We start from the raw sequence: 25,908 nt of genomic DNA on the forward strand, positions 1-25,908 counted from the left end.
CACATAAGGTAGCTGCTTCTTCTCCTTCTGGCAGCTTTTCGCTTTTGTTTTCATTTTTGTTTGGTTTTGAGGAAAGGTCTCACTAGTCTAGAACTCGCTCTATAGACTGAGCAGCTTCTTATTTGGTGTCTTTGGTCATTTTAAAGACATTTAACTCCACTGAGAAAGGTTCTGTCATGAGAATTAGAAATTCGGCACCTGCCTGTATGCGTAATTTTTATCAATAGAACACAGACTGAAAATGCACTGGAAAAAATTTATACATATACCCATGGCATGCATCTACAATCCCAGCATTCAAGAGGCTGAGTCAGGGGAATTGCAAGTTTGAGGTCTGCATAGAAAGTTCAAAAACAGTCTGAGCAAGAGCCCAGCAGATAAGGGATTTGCCTAGCAGATACAATGCTCAGGATTCAATCCCCAGCACTGCAAGAAAAAAAAAAAAACCTTCTCTCTGTCTCTCTCTCTCTCTCTCTCTCTCTCTCTCTCTCTCTCTCTCTCTCTCTCTCTCTCTCTCTCTCTCTCTCTCTCTCGTGCACGCTCTATCACACACACACACACACACACACACACACACACACACACACACCATGCATATGGTTTGTCACTATAAAACACTAAAGAGTCCTAAAAAATGCAAATACAAATGTTCCATAAAAATAAGAGAACATGTCCTCTCCCAACCTAAAAAATAAAAGTAGCTTGTGTATAAGCGCTCTATACATGGGATCAGAACTGTGCTTGTATAAATTACAGGACAAGGCAGTACGGACTTTAGCCATTGCTGGCTGTGTGGTCTCTGTTGAAACTACTCAATTTTCTGTTGCAAGAACGGGTGAGCCAACTGGAATAGCAACTTTGTCCTAATTTTCATGGATACTAAAATTGAAATTCCATATAGATTCCATAAATTATAAAATAATATTCTGCTCCTTTCTAACCACCTAAAAGATATAAACATAATTTTAATGTAAAGACTATACAAAAACAGGCAGGAGAATAGTGAAATGTTTTAAGACAGAAGTAACCAACACTCACTGTGTGCACAGGTAAGTTCTGAGAACGATACAGATCTACAGTCATTATTTAATATGCATTCTTCCTTCCTAATGGCGTTCTAAAGGGAATATTCATTTCATAAGTGAATAAAGCGAGATAGAAAGATAGCGTAACAAGTGTGTGACGGAACCAGGATTTGATCCCACGACACCCGGCTCCCGATCCGTGTTCTCAGCATTTGAGCGAACTAATATTACCAGGCACAGAACTGGGATAGACAGGGGAGTGCAGAGCAGTTGCTGGGATGAGAAAGAGAGAGATGCGGATGTAGATACAGATGCTGTAGATGTAGATGGATAGTAACTCCCCAGAGCGAAGAGACAAATCTCTACCCTGTACTAAACTGAGACATGCATTTCCCGGCACCACACTGGAAAGCATTCCTGGTGTTTTTATGCTGTGAGCCGTAAACATCGGCTCTGGGAAAAGGTCTAGAAAAGTCAAAAGTCATCTTTTAATAAAAACAGAAACTGATTCATCTTGACCATTTAAATCTGTGCAAGGACTGACTTGCAGTAACTTCTCTGGCAGAGAACATGCAGCTGAATAATTCAATCCGACAAATACTTGGTGAATCCCTCCTTTGTGCCTTAGCCCTGAGGAAAGGCCAAGTTCACATCACCCTCCCCGTTCAGAAGAGGCCTTTTTAATTGCTTCCCAATGAGCAGAAAAGGGTGCAGAAGAACAGTCTTGAACTTGGAGAGAAGATAAAGTTGTGTTCCATTTTGCTTTTTAAAATTATTTTTATTTTATTCTATGCAGACGGGTGTCTGCCTTGATGTGGACTGTGAACCATATATGTGCAGTACCCACAGAGGCCAGATGAGGGCATTAGAGCTCCTGGAATTGGTTGTAAGCAGCGTTGTGAGTGCTGGGAACCAAGACTGAGGGCTCTGGACGAGGAGTTGGAGTTCTTAACCACTGAGCCATCTCTCCAGCCTCTCACTTTTCTTTTACAGAAAATAGCAAAATAACATGATAACAGTTGCTGTAAGGCCTGGAGTGACCCCCTGGGATCCACAGGGACTGGCCCTCACTCTCACAGCCCTTCCACCAGTACTTCTTGGAACAGTCTCAATACCAATCCTGGCTAGGTTCACTGTTTTATTAGAGGAACCTAACATCAATGCTAGCTCCTGGGACGTGCCTGCAACTAGATTTAAAACGGTGCGAGCAAAGAAGCCAACAATCATCATCAAACAAGAGGAAAGGGGAGGCAGGTGTCGGGAGAAAGCTTCACCATAGATGTGAAACATGACTACTGGGCTCATAACACACGTGATGACATAGCAGTGAAGCATGTCTACTGGGCTCTAACATACATGATGATAAAGAAGTGAAGCATGTCTGACGGGCTATCACACATGGGATGATATAATGGAGGGAAACATGTCTCCTGGGCTCTCTCACACCGGGAAGAGACAATGAAGTGAAGCATGTCTGACAGGCTATCACACATGTGATGATATAAAGAAGTGAAGCATGTCTGATGGGCTATCACACATGGGATGATATAATGGAGGGAAACATGTCTACTGGGCTCTCACACAGGGAAGAGACAATGAAGTGTAGCATGTCTGGTGAGCATCTCTCACACACGGAGAGTCAGCAGATGCTCCAGGCCCTACGCCAGGCCAGCATGACCACATAGGAATTAAGAGTCACTGTTTGGCAGAACTTCCTGTTTACTAGAGAAGCTGGAAATCTGAACTAGCCCCTGCAGCCTCCTGACACTTGTAATTTTCTAGAACAGCACCAGGCAGAGAAGTCTTGTCTACAGGCATACAGAGTCACAGGGTGAATGACAGGTAATCACCACATGGGGCGGGCCTTATCCAAATGAAATACAGGCTTAGTCAACAGAAAGTCTCTTGAGGAATTGTGAATTCTGTGACCAGAAACGCGGACAAACACACACAGGCGCATGACAGGCTGTGCTCTCACACAATACACCAAGAAATGAGAATGAGATTTTTAAAAATGTCATATGGGCCCAGCGGTGGGGGGCGCACACCCTTAACAAACAAACGAACACATACATAAACGAGAATACAACATTTTACAAACATCAAATGGAGTCCAGCAGCGATAACACACTCCTTTAATCCCAGCACTTGGGAGGCAGAGGCAGGTAGAACTGTATGAGTTCAAGGTCAACGTGGGCTACGAAGCAAGTTCCAGGACAGCTAAGACTGTTACACAGAGAAATCCTGTCTCAAACAAACGAAGTCATATGGGGCTAGCCAGCAGCTCAAATGCCTTTATCCAAAGGCACATTCGCCAAGGCTGACAACCTGTATTCAGTGGCAGCAGTCATATGATCAATGGAGAGAACTGATTCCACGTGATGTCTTCTGATCAGCATACTCTCAGGCAATGTCATGTGAGCACATAAACACACAGACTCACACTAAACAAAACAAGCCTAATTTTTAATTAAAAAATCAATTAGAATTCAAGCAGAAAGAGAGAGAAAGAGGAGGAATGAAGAAAGGTAGGGAGGGAGGGAGGGAGGGAGGGAGGGAGGGAGGGAGGGAGGCAGCACTAACAGAGTATCTTCCCCCACCCCCACCACAGAGACAGGATTTCTCTGTAGCTTTGGAACCTGTCTTAGAACTGGCTCTTGTGGACTGTGCTGGCCTCGAACTCAAAGAGATCCACCTACCTCTGAGTCCCATGCTCGGATTAAAGGCATGTGCCACCACCTCCCAGCCCAAAGTATCTTAAAGATGGTGATCATGAATAACGAGTGTATTTTATGTTTGCTATTTTCATTGGTATTGGGGAATCGGTAAAAACTGAAATTTCTTTTTAAGAAGTGTGTGTACAGCTTTTAAAATAATTAGCTGTGTTGACATGAAGTGACAGGTTCTAGGAAGCCTGCAGCGGTCCTCACAAGACTCACAGAAGATAGCCCATGTACAAGAGGGAAACAGTGATCCCAGCCATGACCACACACTCTGAAGCATCTTCTGCCTCCTATGTATATGACCACTGACTGCCAAGATTCAAAGAGCAGAACACAGCACACAGACTCACATTCATGTCCCTTCGTATGAACGGTGACCGCACGTGAGTAGCAATGCCTACGTATATCTGGGATAAATGCCTCACAGCCTGCCTCACGTTCAGGCCATAAAAATTTCAAGTCTGGAATTGCAACCTATGGGAAATTGTCTTTGGAAAGGAGAAAAGCAGAAACACGTACAATGCCCTGCATTTTCCAGTTTGCATATTCTCCCCCTAACAACCCTGATGAAGGAGCATCCATAATTTGTAGCCTCACGGCTCTGCCAGATGAGCAGCTCTGAAAGAGGGCCAAAGAAAATGCAGGCTCAAAGTCAGGACAAATTTCCCAACAGCTTCGCGGCCTCCCTTGGGAGAGCCCACATGCAAATGAGAGTGCGAAAGCCAGAGTCCAAAACACTGCATTTTACAAACGGAGCCACAGCCTAATGTGACTTGTTTCCATTTGGAAGTGTGGCAGAGAGCAGAGATTTCCCAAGGAAATGGTACCTCGTAGGTTTTCCTTTAACATTTCTAAGTAGTCATAATGTACATTTTCCCCATTGATGCAACAATACTTCTGGACAATACGAGACAGGTAACAATGACTGAGGGGGTATAATGGATCAAAGGATAAAAGATGGTTACTTTAAAAACTGTCTCACAGTTTGCTTCAGAACATAAAAAGGAATGGTACACCAGGAACAAGTGTTTCTTAACCCTTTAAGCACCCACTTTCTCCTGGGTTCTTCACCTCTCACAACTCCAGACCTTGACTACTCAGTGTGTGTTGTTTCTCAGGGTCCCCAGGCTCTGAAACATTGAGACTCAATGGCATATTGACAAAGATTTGTAGCTATATACATATATAATATAGGCAGCCATCTGCCCATGACCAGACAGACATAAAACATACAAATTGAATGGCCTCTGATGAGTGATTTTTTTTTTAGTGTCTGTATAGCCATACGTAGTTCTTAGTAAAAGGTAGTTTTAGATCCATATTGTTCAATATGATCAAGCCCTTTATCTCTGACCAAGGAAACAAATGAACCAACTTTAAGCTTTAAGTCTGCTTCATTCACTATGAATTAACTAGTTAAGTGTCAAGATGAAGAAGTCTACTGAGGGATGGAGAGATGGCTGAGCACTGGCCGTTCTTCCAGAGATCCTAAGTTCAATTTCCAGCACCTATATGGCAGGTCATAGCAATCTCTAATTGTAGCCCCATGAAACGCAATGCCCTCTTTTGCTGTGCAGATGTACATGCAAACAAAATTCTCATGTACATAAAATATATAAATGAATAATTTTTGAAGAATTCTATTGAACAAAAAAGAAATGAATGGTATGTATAAGAGCCAAGTGGCTTTTTAACAATTATTCCAGTGTCGAAGAATGAAAAAGAAAGTTTGTGTAGCTGGACTTGATTATTTTTAAGATTTTCTTCTTTTATTGTGTGTGTGTGGGGGGGGGGTGTTCTGCGTGCCAAATGTGTGTGCACCACATACATGCCGTGGTGCCTACGGTCGGATCCCACGGAGCTGGACTTACAAATGGTACTGAGTAACCATGTGGTTCTGGGGACCAAACCTGGGGCTCTGGAAGAGCAGCAAGTGCTCTTAACTTCTAGCCCATGTCTCCAACCCTGACTTTCACTTTTAGTAAATAAATACAGTAAAAATTTCAACCTATGTATCATTTTCATGAACAATACAACTCAAGGTATTCTGCACGCATTATGTTATTCCTTTCGTTCCAATAGAACTGTCTCTGTTTTCTGAACACATGGTTTTAGGCATATTAAATATATGTCTGTGTTATTGTCACTCATTTATTTAATAAACCAATTAATACTCAGTGGATACTCATTAAATGTTAAAAGATAAGCCAGATGTGGTGGTGCATGTCTTTAGTCCCAGCACTTGGGAGGCAGAGGCAGGTAAACTTCTGTGAGTTCCAGGACAGACAGGGTTATTCCACAGAGAAATCCTGTCTTAAAAAGAAAAAAAAAAAGGTGTGTACATTGAAAAAAAAATCTCTCAGGTTGAGCATGATGGTGCACACTTTTTAACCCCAAAACTCAGGTGGCAGAAGCAGGCAAATTTCAGTGAGTTTGAGGCCAGCCTGGCCTACATAGTGTGTTTCAGAACAGCCAGGGCTATGTGGAGAGACTCTGTCTCAAAAAAACAAAAAAAAAGAGAAAAATAGGAAAGAGGGAGGAGAGAGAGAGAGACAGAGACAGAGAGAGAGGGATAAAGAAACAAATCCCTCATGGATCTTAGTATTATCTGGTAACAAAAATGCGCACCTATTTGAATGATAGCTAACTGAAGTGGTAACACTTTGAGTGTATGGAACATATCTGCCCACATCTGTGATCTCAGAAAAAAATATTCAAAACTATATGACATTTCAGCTCAGGCAAAAAGGAGGACCAGAAGCTAGAACAAGATGGATAAGGAAGCAGGCACAAAGGCCAAAGGAGGCCACCCCATGGGAGACACAGACAGTGTGACTAGAACAGAATGAGGAGGCGGTTGCAAAGCACAAAAAATTAGGAGAAAATGTAGGGACGTATAATGCCAAGGGCCTGAAAGTCAACAGAGATCAAAATTCACACTACACATCTTAAATCCAGACAATTCCAATGTTTTAAAGTGCAATTAACAATGGAATACCCTATAAAAGAAAAAGAGGCAACCAGGCCTCTGAGATCATGTCAGCTTCAGGAAAACTAGAAAGGAGGAGAGGAAAAGATCAGGGGGAAAACAGCTCGTGGCTGCTAATGTGCTCCACATGTTTAAAGACAATATTCCAAGAAGATGGAGTGATAATGCTTAAGCAAAATATAGCGCTAGCCTGGGGTAAAGACTTTCCTAGCATATTTTCCTGGAGGAAAACACACAGGACCATAATCAGTTCAAAAGAGATTTCATAGAGCTCCAAGTCTGCAGGCAGAGAAAAAGAATTAAATATATGTGCAAAAATGCATAAACTGCTCTATGGGTAATAATCAATTTCTTTCCAGCTAATTTTCATCTTTATGGATGAGAAAAACGTGTATCATCTATTTTCTACAATTTATAGAGCTGTAAAGTAGCTTATAAATAACAAAATGCCAGACTGAGGATGGGCTACATTGATAGGACTCTTGCCTACCATGCATGAAGATTAAGTTCCAAACCCCAGTCCCTCGCAAATGAGGTGCAGTGGCATTCATGCTGGAGTTCAAGGTCATCCTCAACTACATAGCAAGTGTGAGGCCAGTCTGAGATACAGGAGACCCTGTCTCAAAATAATCATAATGATGATGATAATAGTAATGATGGTGATAATAATACCAAGAAGTGGGAAGAAGGGGAGGAGGAGAAATTAAATTAACAAGTAATAGAAGGTAGAGTCAGTCCCGCTGGTTAAACTGAACAAGGTTATCTGTTAATATTTTTCCAAGTTTTACAACTTTGACAAGTAATATACATAATAGTGACTTAGAAAAGGAAGGTGTCAGTGAGGATGAAGAGTGAGCAAATCCAGGATGAAAGCAGGTGTAAGAATAAACAAGATGGCACCTGTTATCCGATTGACATTCTGGATAGGGAGGGGGTCAGGAATGTAACATCCAACAAGACGTCTGTTCTTAAGTAAATTCCTAAACGGCAGAAGATGCCATGGACGTCTGTTTGGATTTCTCACCATGGGATCCCAGAGTGAAAGGAGCCAGCAGACACACAAAATAATATTTCAGAGTTCATTGGAATATTTGTTAAAGGACACAACAAGAAGAAAAATAAATAAGTGTATTCTCTTCAATAGGACTCTGTGTATACACTAGATGATTGATAGATAGATAGATAGATAGATAGATAGATAGATAGATAGATAGATAGATAGGATAGATGATTGATAGATAGATAGATAGATAGATAGATAGATAGATGATAGATAGATAGATAGATAGATAGATAGATAGATAGATAGATAGATAGATAGACAGACAGACTAACCGACAGACTAACGTCAGGATTACCCAATGTGGCTGCACAGAAATGGGAATGCAACCTTTCCCAGCCCAGCCAGAGTTAAGCTGCATAGGAATCCATGGAAATCTTGGAGCCTACAAGTGTGCTGCACCCTCTCTATCCACCTGCAGATCAAACCCAGCTAAGGAAGGGAAACAACATGAATGAAGTCTGTGGTCCTGGCCGAAATTCTCCCTCTTCTTATTCACATCCTCATTGTGTCTTGCGCAGTTTCCTTCTAGGCTTTGACTTCTTGCTGGCAGCAATCTACAGAGGAAGCTTCCAGGATCATCCCACTTTTGATCCTTTCTCTAAACACAACAAGACTTTGGGAGGGCACAACCCAGCCTGCTGCACTTAACCTCTGCTCCCCTGGAGGAACTACGGACACCCCAGGACAAATAGATGAGACTAAAGTCCCCTTTGATACTACAAAACAGTAACATGGTTCCACGGGGTAGAGAGATATCCGTACCTTTTTATAAATGTGCATATTTAAATGTCAACTTCATTAGGTAACCTGTCAGTGTCCTGAGAGAATCTATGTTATTTGGGAATCTGAACCTGTCAACGACCATCACTCTCCCATTATTCATCCTCAGCTATCGCTTTATCCTGCACCCTCTTCTGCGCTTCACTGAAATGTTCCCTAAACCCCATTCTCAACAGTATGGCAGAAGGAATTCACTCAGTTTTAAATGTTGCCTCAACCAAGGTCTCCCAAGACTTTGAAAGTGATCTTTAAAATTTAATACTACAGGAATTCTTTCCCTGGTGAGCACACAAAGTGGCTTAAAAACCACACCTGCTTCTCTAGTTCCATCATAGAAAATGACCATGACCTCAGTAATAACCAGGCTGGATGACCCCCCTCCCACTCCCCGCTGCCATGAGCTCTCAGGAGACTGCAGGGGAAAAGCTCCTCCAGGTTCCCATTCTCGGCCGCTAAAACTGTGCTGAGATCGTGGCGTATACCCACATGGAACTGTGAATGCTGTCCAGTCCATGCCATAAGTTCCTTGCAACTATAGAATCAAACCATCTGAAATTGACCATAAAATGCCTACCAGTGGTTTAGAACAGTCTGGTACATGAAACCATGAGCCATGGGGTACTTCTGTTCTTCCAAAGCACTCTAAACTCCTTTTTATTCAAAACACATGGAATCCTGACACTATGCCTCACAGTTTTGCAAACAATCACACACAGAGGTACATACTGACTACTTAGTGACTCATTATATTATGTCATTATTTATTCATTTATTTAGTGTGTGCGCATGTATGTGTGTGTGCGCACAGGTGCAAGTGTGCATGCAGTATGTATGGGGGGCAAGAGAGGGACATGGATATAACTCTGTGAAATTTGTGCCCTCCCTTGATAGTGAGTCCCAAGGGATTGAACTCAAGACATCAGGATTGACAGCAGGTGTCTTTGCAAACTAAGCCAGCTCCCTAGACCCCAACGCTACACTCTAAACTCGCCTATCTAAGTCTGTTTTTATATCCTTCACATATTCAGAGGCAACATAAAATATCTTTCAACAAAAAACTATAAAACCTAAAAAATGCGGCAGTCAAGTGATCAACCATAAATTTGGAGATATGCATTGTTTTGTTTTCAAGATGCGGGGTCTCACTTTACTGCCCAGGCTGACATCAGACTTTTCGTCCAAGTGATCCTTCTGCCTCAGCCCCCAAACAGGTGTGTGTCACTGCACCTGACATGTGAAATGTGAACAACTTTTAAATTGTACCACTACTTAAAATTACCTTAAAATCGCCTCACTTTTTTTTCTTCAGAGAAATACCAGAGCCTGAACAACTGATCTTTACAACATTAAATACAAAATATTTTCAAACAATTGTTTGTTTGAGACAGGGGTTCTCTGTGTAGCCCTGGCTGTCCTAGAACTCACTCTGTAAACCTGGCTGGTCTCCAACTCAGAGATCCGCCTGCCTCTGCCTCCTGAGTACTGGGACTAAAGGTGTGGGCTACCATACCTGACTTGCATACTACTCTTAATTAAAAGAGGTTTCAAAAGACTAGAGAGATGCTCCTCAGATAAGAGCACTGGCTGCTCTTACAGAGGACCGAGTACAGTTTTCAGTACCCATGCATATCGTGCATGGCTCACACTGTAACTCCAGTCTGTATCTCCAGTCCTAAGGGACCTGACGCTCTCTCCTGATCTCTGAGGATGCCAGCATGCACACGACACATATACGTATAGGCAAAACAATGAAAATAAAGGAGCTTTCAAACTATTTTAAAGACAATCAGAGAAATGTTTCTTCTTCAGCTTCACATAGTAGAGTCCCACAATCAATCAACACAAAGGCTGTCCCCACACAAGACTTGGGGTGGAAGGGGGAGTAAACCTTCTATAACTATTGGCTAGCCACATTGGTAACCAATGTCAAACCGCTCACCTCTCACTTCACCATGCTCTAACACCCCCACTCAAGGAAGGAAGGAAAAAAGGAAGGAAGGAAGGAAGGAAGGAAGGAAGGAAGGAAGGAAGGAAGGAAGGAAGGAAGGAAGGAAGGAAGGAAGGAAGGAAGGGGGAAAGAAGGAAGAAATCCTGAGCATGGTGCTCCACAGGTTAGAAACACTGAGAAAGCACAGATCTCTGAAGGAAAATAAAGATGGATAACGTGATTTAGCCAACATTCACAGGTAGAAAGCCATCACCGCTGCACAGGGCAGAAAGGCTGCCTGGGTTTAATTGTTAACCGTGCTAAGGGAACTGGTCATCTTTTTTAGCTGCCTGGACATGAATCAGAAGGAGGCATGAACATTGCAGTAAAAAAAATCCATCTAAGTCTCAGTTACCTTTGAAAATCGAGCGTTTATCCATTTGGTAAAGGTTTTCTTCTGAACGTCGTTGTGCTCATCTACAGGAGAGGAAGAGAAAACGAGAAAAGATGAGCGTTTATTCGGCTGGAGGATGTGATAAATCCCTGGGGAGCTTAAAATAGACATTTATACAGCATGAGGCAAAGGACGCAGCTGACAATGAACCCACAGATGGGCCTGGTGTCTACAGGAAAGTGAGACTCGGTTACCTCACCCAAGGGACCTGGTTGTGCCCTCTAAACCCAAGTAGATCACACCCAGTTATGAAATCCAGGCTTGTGTAGTACAATCTAGACTTTACTTCACAACTATGCATGTGACAATTTCAGATGCATTTTAAGTACACCGTCAAACACAATAAACATGTTAACATCATGATGGTTGGTTTTAAGTATCAGCGTGCTATACTCGAGGATCACCGTGAAGAGAGTCTCCATGAGAGGTCAGGTGGGTGTGTGGGGGTGGGGAATTGTCTTGACTGTGCTAACTGCATGGTCGAAGAGTGGTATCATCCAGGTTGGGGTACTAGACGGCACAAAATTGGGGACAGCAAACGAACAGCAAGCGTTAGTTCTCTCTTTGCTCTTGATGGTGGATCTGTGCAGCTGCTTAAAGCTACCGCCTGAACCCCCACAATAACAGACTACAACCTGGAATTGGAAGACAAATAAACCTGTAGCGGGCGATCCCACAGAGCATGGCTCTGGCTTGGATTCTGCAGTGTTAGCACCTAGGCTTTCATCTGCCTTCTGTGACGCTACCTTTTGTCACTAATACTACTTCTGATGTGTTTGATTCTTATAAAACATGTTATGAGAGGACCTGGAAAACCAAGAGGCCTCATGACTAAGAATTCTTGAGCATTTGATTCCTTCAAGGGACACCAGGTAAGAGGTTTTGGACTTCCTACGGTGTAAATTGTGTAACAATAAAAAAGGCCTTTTGTGAAGCAATGGGCAGTCAGTCCACAAGAAACAGGATTCCTGCAGCTACTACTGCTGCTACTGCCGAATCAAAATTCATTCTGGGGTGACCCCAATTCTTCCACAGACCCACACAAAACAGAACACCAACAAAAACCCTTTCAGGCAATAAAGCTAGACCCAACCTGTCCCCCCAAAAGTTACCCAATACGAACTTAAGAGTTCATAACTATCCCTTCTACAGAAGTCCTACCCCTTCAAAAACAAAAGGGGTAAGATTTCTAGTCAGTTCTCTAATTCTTTCCCTACCCCCCCCCAAATACCAACATGGAGTCATAGTGGTTTTGAACTTTATAAATATGTTAATATTTAATTTTATTATGTTTAGATATGTGTGTATGTGTGTCTATGTGTGGTGAGTGCAAGTGGCCAAGGAATCCAGAGGAGGGCATCTGATCCTCTGAAGCTGGAGATTCAAGGGATTATGGCCACCATGTGGGTGCTGTGTGAACTCTGGACTTCTGCAAGAGCGGCATGTGCTTTTCACCACTAAGCCATCTCTCCAGCCCCCGAGACCAACATTCTGGCAAGCAGAGAAACTAGAAGAATTTTAAAACATTTTCGACTTCTTTGGTTTTCATTCCAAATTCACTGTGCAAGGCAAGCAAACTTCAAGCAGGTGGAGAACCCCAAACTCCTTAAAAATGAGCAGAGTGAAGGAAGTATGCAAAAAGACCGCCCGGTACAGCAGCTGCGAAAACAAAGTGCCCAAGGGCCAAAGAAACCACATCCCCATCCACTCCTTCTGTGACTCTGAGTCAACTATCACAGGGTCATCCAGCTTCAAAGTCCTTTTCTGTCGGGTAGAAACAAATATTAACTATATTGTAAGGGGTTGTGCTGGTAAGTGAAATTTTCAGGGAAACCTTGGTGTAGAGGTTTTAATGAGAGTGGCCTCCGAAGGTTAATGAATTTGAATTCTTGGTCCCCAGTTGGTCCCCAGAATGATTTGGGAAGGATTGGGGGTGTGGGCTTGTTAAAGCTGGTGTGCAATAGGGGCAGCCTTTGAGGAATTAAAAATCCATGCCACTCTAGCGAGTCCCCCCGCCCCCCGCCACCTTGGGGCTGATAAGTCAGATGGAAGCTCTCAGCTACTGCTGAGAAACCATGCCTGTTGTCTGTTGTCTGATCCCATTTTTCTGCTATGATGGTCATGCACTCGAATCCTCTGAAACTGTGAGCTTCAGATTACATACTTTCTCTCGTAAGTCACCTTTGTCACAGTGGTAGAAAAGTAACTAAGACACCTGGTATCATTGTCACAAGGATGGTATAACTACTCCGTTGGAAACTAGAATCTTTAGATCTATGAGGCCACATGAACTTTTTCTCCTGTAAGCTGTTCTGGTTGATATTTTTATCAACTTGAACAAGCTACAGTTACCTGGAAAGGGGAACCTCAATAGAGAAAATGACAGGAAATGCTTCTATCAGACTGGTCTATTCACAAGTCTGTAGGGCAATTTCTTGATTAATGATTGATGTTGGAAGGCCCAACCCACTATGGATAGTACAACCCCCAGCAGCCAGTTATGGAGGAAAAAAAAAAAAACTGAGCAAGCCAGTTAGCAGCATTCCCTCATGGCTTTTAGTTCAGTTCCTGGTTCCAAGTTCCTATTTTAACTTCTGGGTCCATGGACGGTGACCCAGAATATGTAAGCCAACGTTGTTTTTGTTCATGGCATCTTTAACTTTACTTCATAGATATAGACAACTGGCTAATACCTAACCTTTTGGTAAATTTGTATTCTACTGACTTATGAAGATGTAGCAATTTGAATGAAAATGGTCATAAGGGGTGTATGTTGAAATACTTAGTCCACAGTTAGTGAAACTGTTGGGAAGTGATGGAGGAAGGTCATTGGCTAATAAAGAAACTGCCTTGGCCCATTTTATTGGTTAGAACATAGGTGGGTGGAGTAAACAGAACAGAATGCTGGGAGGAAGAGGAAGTGAGCTCAGAGATGCCAGGCTCCCCTCTCCCGGGCAGACACGATAGCTCTGCTTTCTGAGGCAGACGCATGAATCTCAGGCCCAGGATGGACATAGGCTAGAATCTTTCCCTGTAAGATTGATGCTACACAGATTATTAGAGACGGGTTGATCGGGATATGAGAATTAGCCTGTAAGGGCTACAGTTAATGGGCCAAGCAGTATTTAGATGAATATAATTTGTGTGTTGTTATTTCGGGGCATAAGCTAGCAGGCGGCCGGGGTGCTAGGGACGCAGCCCCGCCACTCCTATTACTACAGGGAAGGATTCGGAGGTATGGCCTTGTTGGAGAAGGTGTGTCACTGAGAAATGATCTTTTGGTTTCAAAAGCCCACACCAGCCTAGTCTCAGTTATCTCTCTCTGCTTCCAGTTAGGAGATTAGAATGTAAGTTTTTAACTATAGCTCCAGCACCATGCCAGCCTGTTGCCATGGTCCCCGCCACGATAGTTATGAATCTTAACCCTCTGGAACTGACTCTCAAATTAAATGCTTTCTTTATAAGTTGCTTTGGTCATGGGGTTTTGTCACAGCAGTAGAGAAGTAACCAATACAGAAGCATAATTTATAATTAAAAGGCTGTTCCTGTGATAAATATAAGAACTCTAGAAAGAAGGTGTAGGTTTACAGATCCATAAAGGAGACCGGAGAGCAAGGCACAAAGGGAACAAGAGTGTCAAAGGACACGGCTCTCTAAGAAACTTGATGTTAATGGTGACCTCCTTCCCAGAGAGAATGAGGAAGACAGCAATCAGCCCTTACTTCAGCCTTATACATTATCTGATCAATGCCACAGAGTCGTTAACCAAGGAGACTTGCTTACACAGACACAGTGTTCCATCCTTTACCATAAAATCCCAGAAGGACAGAGCTGACAGCACAGCCAGGGTACGAGGCTGTATGGGATACCTCTACCTGCAAACGGAAACGACATAAGCCTAGCTGAAACGGATTTAATTTTAGACATCTGTGTTTAGGGCACTTAAAAATCCTAATTACAAGAAAAAAACCCTAATAACTTGTTCCATGACTCCAAAGCAGGTTTAGTTTTAAGTTTTTGTTGTAGCCACTATCCTTCAAGCCTATAAGAAATAGAAAGTCCAGAAATAAACTTTCTCTTACTTTCAAAATGTTCACATGATTTAAGAATCCTTAACAATAATAAAAATGAGGAAAACACTAACATATAAATAACTGCATCTTATTACTTAACATATTTCAAAGCTTTAACTTTCACAAGCATAATAAGTCTAGACATATGGCCCAGTGGTAGCCAATGTGCCCAGCACAGCCAAGGCACCCAGATGGGTAGGTGATGGGGCATAATTAAAGTATCTAATAATACACAGTTTTTCCTCCGTAGGTTGGCCAAATAAAAAATTACCTACCACTTCATCTTTCTATATGATCAATCAATTATAGAATTAAATCAAATAAATTTATTTAACAATAAAGTCCAACATAAAGAGCTATAAAAGTAGGGCAGTGTTTCTTCTAACACAGCCTACAACTTTTTAGTCAAATCAACACCTATATGCACCTCAGTACCTGATATGAATTAGAGTGTTTGGAGATAAAAGATAAGATCCAGGTGCTCAAAAATACCTACAAAATGTACAAACATTCTTTTTTATTAATTTACCTACGGTGCTTTAAAAGAAAATGGCCCCCAAAGGGAGAGGCACTATTAAGAGATGTGGCCTTGTTGGAGAAAGTGTGTCATTGTGGGGGAGGGCTTTGAGGTCTCTTTTGCTCAAGTTTCTCTCAGTGTGTCAGTCAGTCTCCTTCCTGTTGCCTGCAAGATGTAGCACTCTCAGCTCCAGCACCAAGTGTGCCTGCACACTGCCCTCTTCCCCATCATGACGAAAATGGACTGAATATCGAAAACTGTAAGCTGCCATCGTAATTAATGAAATGTTTCCTTTATAGGAGTTGTCATGGTGTTTCTTCACAGCAATAGAAACCCTAAGACATTACCTAAGGCAATTAGAGCAGGTAAGAAAAGATTTGCATTTAATATACCTATAAGTTGACCCCTCTCACACTCCATGATCTACAAAGATTCAGTAAATGAACAAGAAGTAACCTGTAGCTTTTTAATCAGAAGATGAAAAATGTAAAACACGAAGAACAGGCCCTTCCAGAGGACTGGAATGGATTCACAACACCCATGTTGAACAGCTCAAAACTGCCTCCATCTCCAAGGGATCATTTGCTTCTGGCCTCCTTGGACACCTGTATTTATATACACATACTAACACCACACACATATGCACACGCGTGCACACACACAAGCATACACACACAATTCGAAATAAAATGCCTTTTAAAGAAAACAAATGTAGAGCCATTGCTAGTACAATAACTGCCCTCCACGTCACAATTTACTAAATAATCCTGGCCCAAATTCCTCATCAGCAAAAGAGACTCAGAAACATTGAAAAAACTATCATACTGTTCTCATCTATCCTTCACCTCCCAAGAACATTACACAGAACCTTCCTCTCTGGGGATGTAGTCTGTGATAGAGTGGTTGCCTTGCAAGCCTCGGAACCCAGAATCAAATCCATTTCCACGGAAAAACATAAAAGACCTGCAATAATCACAAACTAAGCCAGGGAGACGCCTCAACAGGTAAAGAAGCTTATTGCCAAGTCACATGGTCTGAGGTTGATTCCTTGGACCTATGTGATAGAAAGAGAAAGTAGACTCCCTATATGCACATCCTGGTCCACATGCACACACACACACACACACACACACACACTAAATTAATACAAATACAAGGAGAAATCTAGGGAACTGGAGAGATGATTCAGCAGCTAAGAGCACTTACTGCTCTTCCAGACGACGTAGGTTCAATTCCCAGCAACCACACTGGGCAGGCATCTGCATATACAAGACACACACACACACACACACACACACACACACACACACTCACAAGTGAACCTTAGAAAACATTGGGAACCGTTTCAGTCTATTATAGTTTTCTTCATCATAAAACCAATGGATTGGTTTAATTCCTCAAAAGGAATGTTCAAGAACCCAACCTTACTCGCATCTAATTAGATTGATCCCATACTGACTGAAGGGGTGAGAACAACGTAGGGCTGATCCACCTGCTCAACCATGCATTCTTCCAGGGTTCTTAGCTTAAACCACTGTTTTCATTACACAGGAATTTTAGAATTCTCTTCTGAAAGCCTTGGCTGTCTTAGCAAATCTCATCATTGGTGACCTTTCTCCATTAGGGGAAAAAGCACGGGGCTGAATTAGGAGAAGAAAAAAATGTGTTAAACTCCTTACAGCTGCTCTTCCAAATTCTTCTAAATATTTTGCTCTTCTGAAACACTCCTGACGTGTTCATACAAATCCAAGAGCCTTTGATGCTGCCTGGCCTAGAATTTTATCACTGCGATCCGGAAGAAAAGTGGAAAAAAAAAAAATCAACCAGACCAATAAAGTCTGCATGGTTGAAAAGTGTTTTCACTTCACCAGCTCAAGTGTGTGATAAAATGTCTCTTTGCAGAACTTTGCAATGAGCGGCTAGGGGGCTAGCTGATAGGTAAAGTGCTGGCCACAAAACAGTCAGGACGAAGTTCAGAACGTCAGTACCCCTGTGAAAAATCAGGCATGGTGGTATGCCTGTAATCCCAGTCCTGGGGAAGCAGAGATGGGAACCCAGGGCCTAACTACCCCGACAATCGAGCAAAATTAACTAAGTTCTGAATTAAGTGAGAGACCCCATCTCTCAAAAACTAGAGAGTGCCGGAAGAAGACAATCAACATTGACTCTAGCATCACAAACGTGTGCACACAAAAATACATAAATCGCATACACACACATGCGCATATGCATACACACACATGCGCATACGCACACACCTTTGTATGCAGACATAAATTCAGACAGACAAGCCATCATGAAAACCACTAACATTAAAAGGAGCGCATTGTTCACCCTCACACATCACTCTGAAGCAATTTAATAGGGACCAACTGGCTGGCACTACCTGAGTTCCCCAAATGCCAGCATTCAGAAAAGAAATGCAGACTATAAGAAATGTCTGGCTGGAGGCCTTAGAACTCGGGCTGACTTTATTATTATTATTATTATTATTATTATTATTATTATTATTATTATTATTATTTCACAAGCACAAACTTAACACATCCCTGAAAGTGGGGATAGATGCAAAAGCAATGAGACCGGCCAGCCTACACAAAGCCCCACTTGCTCTTTCTCTGGGCTTTCCACCTCAGTGGCCTTTCACACACCATGATAAAACACACACCTGCCTTCTAGTACTCTCCTGGTTTCTGGGCTCTCTAAATTAAATCATCTCATTTGTTCAAAGAATAGACATCAAAATACCACAGGAAATAATAAGTATCATCTAATCATCGGGAAGATAGTATCAGTCTATAGACCAAGAACAAGCCAACAGGAAACGGACCCCTCCCAAGCACAGGAAGTTGAGACTCTCTGACCATACTCTCAGAGATCCAGGAAAAGCAAACAAAAAAAACCCTTCAAATGATCCACACTGAGGATGTGAGATGTTGAAACGCTGAGTGTTTGCTGGGTGTCCAGTCAGCAATGAGAAGCCAAAGTCGGTAGCTTCTCTGTCTCACTTTACAGAGCTCCTAAGCTTCACTTGAAAGAACGTGTAAGATTTATGAGGACCCGACATTACCTTAAACCTCTCTAGAGGTTCATTTTTGCAAAGGGAAAAAATCCTCAAGCCTTAAATATTGGGGGTAGGGCTTTACCTTGGGGCAACAGCATTTGCTGGAACGCACGAGGCCCTAGGTACAGCCCCCAACATGGTAAACAGTACTGTATGTGTGCTGCCCACACTAGATGCGCGTTGTAAATGCTTCACTTTGGATTTCTGTCCCAGGAGTGAACTTTCTTTAAAATCAGTTGTGATAAAATAGAATGACAAAGAGTTACTCAGGGAGACAGAGTGACAATGAGGAGTCACTGTCAGGGAAACCCCTAGAAACCTGAGTTTTGTTTTGTTTTATGACTGATGAGAGATTTAATGACCTCATGAAATAAAATTCCTATGAAAGTGGATGTCTCATGTCACCTTTACTCCTGCTAAACAGAGACTCTCGAGTAATGGCTTTCATCAACAGACAATTCTAGATTTAGGGAAACTGCGCAAATGGTAAGTTTTAAAAATTTAACATAGAAAACAGACATGATCTATCTTCAGCCTTTAGCATGAGTTCCACTGTCGACAATGAAAATTTATCCTTACAAGATGCAGGCAATCACCCAACAGTCTCATTTCAGCTGATTTGTGTTATTCCTTTCCCCATATTGTGAGGGATTCTTTAAGCTCTCCATAAATTGATACAATCGCACACTAAGACTTTCTCGAAAATTCAGCATCTCTCACAAAATCCTGAAGAGTCGAGCTTGGTGGTACAAGCCTGTCACTACCACTATGGAGGAATATGCACAATGAGAACAAGATTAAAGCTGAACTGGACCACCAAAGGAGGCTCTGTCTCCAAAAAGCAAATTTTTAAAAAAGAGACCAGTAGTCAGTAGCCAAATATCTCACTACGTTTGTAAGCAGCAATATTCTTTCTATATAGCTGATGTGCAAAACTGTTTTTTACATTTGTTTTACACTTATCTATTTTGCCTCTGTGTGTGTGTGTGTGTGTGTACATGAACATCAGTGAGTCCACGCACACATGCACCACAGGCGTGTGAAGGTCAGAGGACGACATGCCAGAGCAGATTCTCTGCATCCACCATGTAGGTTCCTGGGATGGAACTCAGGCTGTAAGGCTGAACAGTAGGTACTTTGTCTGCCACCAGCCCAAAATCTTTTAACAACACAATCACAACACTGCGCCAACCACGGTCCTCCTGCAACAATACCAGCACCAGTGAAGTCTGTGCCCTTCTGCCATGTCTCTTCCGATTTTTGCCTTAACGCCTGTCATAATTTGGGTTTCTATTGCTGTGATGAAACACTGTGACCAAAAATAAAATTGGGGAAGAAAGAGTTCATTTAGCTTATACTTCCATATTGCTGTTCATCTTCAAAGGAAACCAGGACAGGAACTCAAACAGGACAGGAACCTGGAGGCAGGAGCTGATACAGAAGCCATGGAGGGAAGCTGCTTACTGACTTGCTTCCCATGGCTTGCTCAGCCTCCTTTCTTTTCGAACCTAGGACCACTAGCCCAGAGATGGCACCACCCACCATGGGCTGGGCCCTCCCCCATTGATCACTAACTGAGAAAATGCCTTACAGCTGGATCTCACGGAAGCATTTCCTCAACTGAGGCTCCTTTATTCCTCTCTGGAAACTCTAGCTAGTGTCAAGTTGACACACAAAACCAGCCAGAAAAAGCCCCCTGCATAATATCTATCATACACATTAGGAGATCTCAGCATGCAAAGCAATACCACGTGTCCATTAGTTAAGTCGCAATCTTGCTGCTCAAGACTCTCTCAAGGAATTCCCACATTTTTAAGTTGACAACTAATATTTATCATGAATCTGAATAGGCAAAAATATGTAATTTCTAGTTGCAGTTCTTTTCTCATTCAAATAATAGAGGATACTCTTCTTCTATTCCCTAACTGACAAGACTATTCCTCCCTGTCAAACTAATCAGCTATATCACACTTAAATCTCTGGCAAGAGAAGGCTGACTTCAGTTTTCTATTTAAAATCACATTGATATATGTCTCCAGGGGGACGAGCTCACTTCAGAATCCTCTCTCCAGGACGGATAGGTGGATGGGTGGGTGGGTAGATGGGTGGGTGGGTGGGCAGATGGATGATGGGTGGGTGGATGGGGGGGGGAGAAGGGTAGGTGGGTGGATGGGTGGATAAATGCTGTCTGAAGACAAAGGCTTACCCAGGATGTAATCGAGCACTGGGCAATTGAACGATTCTTACAGGAGTGTTCTGAATTTTGTTTGTACTGAGTGCCTGCCAGCAGGGCACCACGGTGTGAGTTGGGAATGGTGGGAGGCATGCGATTCCATCAGAAGCCAGGCAGGGAGCAGTGAAGGGTGGGCACAGTGAAGAGAAGCATCTAAGACGTGCTTCGGAGATCACCAGGAGAGCGTTCAAGGCCACAGAGGGCACAGTCCCCGGGAGACTTCAGGGTGTGACAGTTCTTCCAATCTAGCATAACAGCAACCAGGGCAGAATCTACAAAGGTAGTCATTGTACGGCTGTCACTATCAACAGCGGGAACGCTAAGGAAGCTGAGGAATGGGAGAAATGCGTTCTTACTGTAACTTCAAATAAAGCTAGGCTGCTAGAAATATTCTCTTGCTGAAAAACTTAATGCTCATCCATGAACATGAATTGGCCAAGCCATATTTCCTGGGCATTCTACATTACTGAGTAAAAAGAAAATAATTCCTTCTGTCTAGAAGCTAAATTCATGAGGGTCCTATGAATCACTAGCTGGAAGGGTTCTAGCCATCTGATGCTGATTACAACATGACCCTAAGTCCTATTCCCAAAACTGTGCTCTCTAAAGAAAGGTCACAAAAGTAACTCCACAGAGTTTTGGGCTTTGTTTTGTTTTACTTCTTTTGGGGATGCGAGAACTCAAACATAGGACCTCATTGTGTAGTCAAGACAGGACTCTGCCAGTGACCTATATCCCCAGCCCTCTTTTCATACTGTTTATTTTGAGACAGGGTCTCACTAGTTGCTAAAGCTGGTCTTGGATTCACAGTATAATCTAGGCTGGTCTTGAACATGTGATCCTCCAGCCTAAACTTGAAAAGTATCTGGAATTATAGCCCTGTACCGCCAGATTTACCTTGACACACATACTCTACTGGCAACATTTTAAAACCAAGTAAAGTTCATTTTAGTATATGTGCTATTTAAAGGTTCATTTTTTATTTAACCCACTGCACATGAAATATTATTTCCACATATACTCGGTACTTTACAGTGCGCTGCTGTCTAACACCTGTTCTCATCCTAAGACTTTGTAACCTAATGCGTATGTTATTCCCAGGACCATCTGAATCCGGATGAGCCAAGAGCAGGTGCCCAGGGGTCAGAGCTGTGGAAGATCAGTTTGACTCAAGAATCTCTTTACATTTACTGTAGTTAAAGCCTTCATAGACAGGACGAAGAGAAACAGCTTATCTCACCTGCTAAACAGGCTGTCAGACTGCTAAAGAGCCTAGTGCTGATACTGACTGTTTAGTGAATGCCAATGTCCATGGCAGTATTCTATCTAATAATTGTCTCCATTCTAACCCTGAGAGGATGGATACTCCTATAACTCCTATACCTCAGTTTCAGGCATTTGGAGCTCATTGTGTCAACCAAAAGTAAAAGAAAATTTAAGAGTGCAGATGATTATTTTGGCTTAGATCATTTTATAGAACGTCTGCTCTAGTAAGTGAATAAACAAGAGAAACTCTAGTGTTCAATGAAAGCCTTGTCTCTTGCTCAATGGCAGTTAATGTAAAACACTATACAAAAGGCCAAACAATGACACTGACTGAATGTCTTGTTGTTCTGTTTCCGTGAAGAGACACCACGACCAAGGCAACTCATAAAAGAAAGCATTTCCTTGGGGACTTGCTAACAGTTTCAGAGATTTGCTCCATTGTCATCATGGTTGGCAGAGTAGTGGCACACTGGAAGGCATGGTGCTGGAGAAGTAACCAAGAGCTACCTTCTGAGCCACGGTCATAGAGAATGGCATGGGCTTTAGAAACCTCCAAACTCACCTCTAGAGGCATACCTGCTCCAACAAGGCCACACCCCCTGACACCATACCAACAGTTCCTCTCAATGATGATGAGTCATTCAAACATATGAGCCTATGGAGACAGTTTTCATTCAGACCAATCACTGAGTGTCTACTATACATGATTCTCAAAACAAGCACTAGTAGCACTCTCAAGAAGGTAGCGTTCTTAGACTTGACAGATAGCTCAGCCAGGAAGGTACATGTGGTAAAAAGCATGAGGACCTGACTTCAACACTCCAGAATCCACAGAAAGAAAAAATCCAAGCATGGTGGTGCACACTTGTGATCCCAACATGAGAGAGGCAGAGGCAGGTAGGACCTTGGGATTGGTCGGCCAGTCCGGTTGGAAAGCTCCAGGTCCCAGCAAAACAAACTGGACAGCTCCTGAGGAATGGTGCCCACGGTCATCCCCTGGTTTTCAAATGCATTTTTATACTGCACGCACGTGCGCGCGCGCGTGCACACACACACACACACACAAAGAAGGTACAGCTATTACTAACAAAAGCAGATAAGACAAGTACTGAAAAATAGGTCATTTTAGGTAATATGTTACCTACAGATACATTCAGGAATATATAGGAAAGGTATTTCTTGATGTTGCAAGGAAGGAATTGAAGAATAATTCGAGGGATAGTTTGCATTTGAGCCAGGTCCTGTTATGTGGAAAATAATTGCTGATTGAGGCATGTGAAGTGGTCAGAACATGCATTTGTGAAGCAGTGAAGGGCTGCAGGCAAGTCCTAATGGATGGAAGTGGATGAAATGAGAGCGTTATAAGCCATTTGCTTTTGCTGTGCAAGCACACGCCATGATGTAAGGGGGCTTTAGTGAAACTGGTTTTAAAAATGGATGCAGAACATCCATGATAACTTCTAAAAGCATGCGGGGCTGGGGAGAAAGGGGATAAGAAAGGAGAAGACAGAAGCAATAGAAACCGAATCCTTTGAGGTATAGATTTTTCCCCTTAAACATTGAGTATATGCACAACTACAAGGCCAAGATTTAAAATATCACTCTATTTCTAAGAAGATTCTAATTCTCATACTCGATTATTTTAATTTCTAGATTTTTTTCAGTCCTATAAAGATATAGAGGTTGGTGGGCAAGACACAAACTGAGCTGACAGGTCTGCCTGTGTACATTAACGGGGGATGGTGAGAATAAGACAGCCCCTTTGTATCTATAATTACAGGCAAATCTAGATGGGAGGAAAATTTAGATGTTAATAGGTAATGAGAAGGGCTCCTGCATAAACTAAAAAAAAAATGCATTAGGAAGCAAAAGAAGGGGGCTGGAGAAATGGCTCAGAGGTAAAGAGCACAGGCTGCTTTGCCAGGGGACGTGGATTCAACTCCCAGCACCCACACGGCAGCTCACAACTGCAATTCTAGAGAATCTAACACTCTCATATAGACATACTTTCAGGCAAAACATCTGTGGTGGTTTGAAAGAAAACGGAGCTCAAAAGAAGTGGCACTATTAGGAGGTGTAAACTTTCTGGAGTGGGTATGGTCTTTTTGGAGGAAATGTGTCATTGTGGAGGTGAACTTTGAAGTCTCATATACGTTCAAACTACGCCCAATGAATCAATTCACTTCCTGTTGCCTGCAAGATGTAGAATTCTCAACTCCTTCTCCAGAACCATGTCTGCATGCACGCCTCCATGTCCTTCTACAATGATAATGGACTAAATCTCTGAAAATGTCACCCCAAGTAAATGATTTTCTTTTATAATGCCATGGTTTCTCTTCATAGCAATAGAAACCCCAAGACAACATCAATGAACATAAAATTAATAAAAAGAAAGGATAAAGGAAAACAAGAGATGTTCCTACCCTGTTTTACAGGGAATCTCATTTATTTGTTAAACAGGAACTCACCAGATTAACCTGTTTGTATTTACACCTGCTTTTTCAGTGGGCTTTGCACTTCAGTCTGAAGAGGTAACTAGGTGTAAAATAACTGTACCTACGGAAGGCGCATGTCCCCAAGTCAACTCAGAAGAAAAACAATGTGCAAAATGGGGTCAAACATTCAACATACAATTTTTGGAATAAACTCAAATACTAGCAACATAAAATGACAGGGTATGGGTCACTTACAAAGACGAAGACAGTAAATATATATATATATGCATATGTGTGTGTGTGTGTGTGTATATATATATATATATATATACACACATACACAAGAAATGCCATAGAGGACAGCAGAGTTGACCCTACAGACAGAGGTGCTGGTGAGCCAGTACTGAGGGCATGAGGGGGGGCATTGCTGGCACTGCCTCCCTCATCTGTTATGTGGTAGTGGTGGTGAGAGAAAGATGCCTTCCCCTCGTAGCTACTACTGCCTTCATCTGGTGAGGAAACTGACCCTTGTATATGGAAGTTTCTGTCCCACCCAATCCTGCAGCTGTTCAGTCCCAAAGAAACACACAGAGGCTTATACTAATTATAAACTGTTTGGCCTCTTAGCTCAGGCTTATTACTAACTAGCTCTTACAACTTAAATTAACTCAAAATTCTTATCTATGTTTATCCACGTGGCTTGGTACCTTTTCTCAGTATGGCATTTTCATCTTGCTTCCTCTGCATCTGGCTGGTGACTGAGTCTCTTTGCCTTTCCTCTCCCCAAAATTCTCTTAGTCTGGTTGTCCCACTTATACTTCCTGCCTAGCTACTGGCCAATCAGCCTTTTTCTTAAGCCAATATGAGTGCCAAATATTTACAGTGTACATAGGCCTTATCCCACAGCAGACCCTCCCCTTTAACAGCTGTAATCCTCCCACTCTGGGAAAGCAGGCCCTGCACCCTCATCTGGGAAGCATAAGGGAGCCAACGCTGTCAGCCAAGGTGTGGGTGGGCCAGACCCAAAGCCCTGAGTTTGGGAGAGCTGTCCCCACTATTCTGTCATGTGGGTGGCTGAGCCTCCCCCCTTACCAGTTGCAGTATTCAGGAAAGTGGACCCTGCGGCTCACTTGGGCAATGTGGTAGATCTCACCTTGTTGGCAGAGGCACAGGTGAACTGGCCCTGAGGGAATGAGAGTAAGATAGCTGGCCACACCTCCTTCATCTGTCATGTGGTGGTGAGGGAGAGGGGGAGATGCCATTCCCCTTGGCCCCGGAATGGGTGAGGGAGTTGACCTTCCTTCTTACCAGCTACAGCATGAGGGAAAGCTCTGAACCTCACCTGGGCATCACAGTAGA

The 25,908-nt window shown here is 42.7% G+C and overlaps 1 protein-coding gene across 6 annotated transcripts in view; it reads right to left on the reverse strand.

The window, feature by feature from the left end:
- The window catches only part of LOC126488637 (utrophin-like), a 164,943-nt gene that overhangs the window by 36,054 nt on the left and 102,981 nt on the right, over window positions 1-25,908 (reverse strand). For all 6 annotated transcript variants that reach the window (XM_050122251.1, XM_050122254.1, XM_050122253.1 and 3 more), the window contains one exon: window positions 10,923-10,984. In XM_050122251.1, the coding sequence (XP_049978208.1) occupies window positions 10,923-10,984 (62 nt within the window). The remainder of the gene's footprint in view (window positions 1-10,922; window positions 10,985-25,908) is intronic.

This window comes from Alexandromys fortis, unplaced genomic scaffold (genome assembly GCF_014885135.2).
Source record: "Alexandromys fortis isolate MF-2015 unplaced genomic scaffold, M_Fortis_MF-2015_v1.1 scaffold_215, whole genome shotgun sequence".
Taxonomy (NCBI): domain Eukaryota; kingdom Metazoa; phylum Chordata; class Mammalia; order Rodentia; family Cricetidae; genus Alexandromys; species Alexandromys fortis.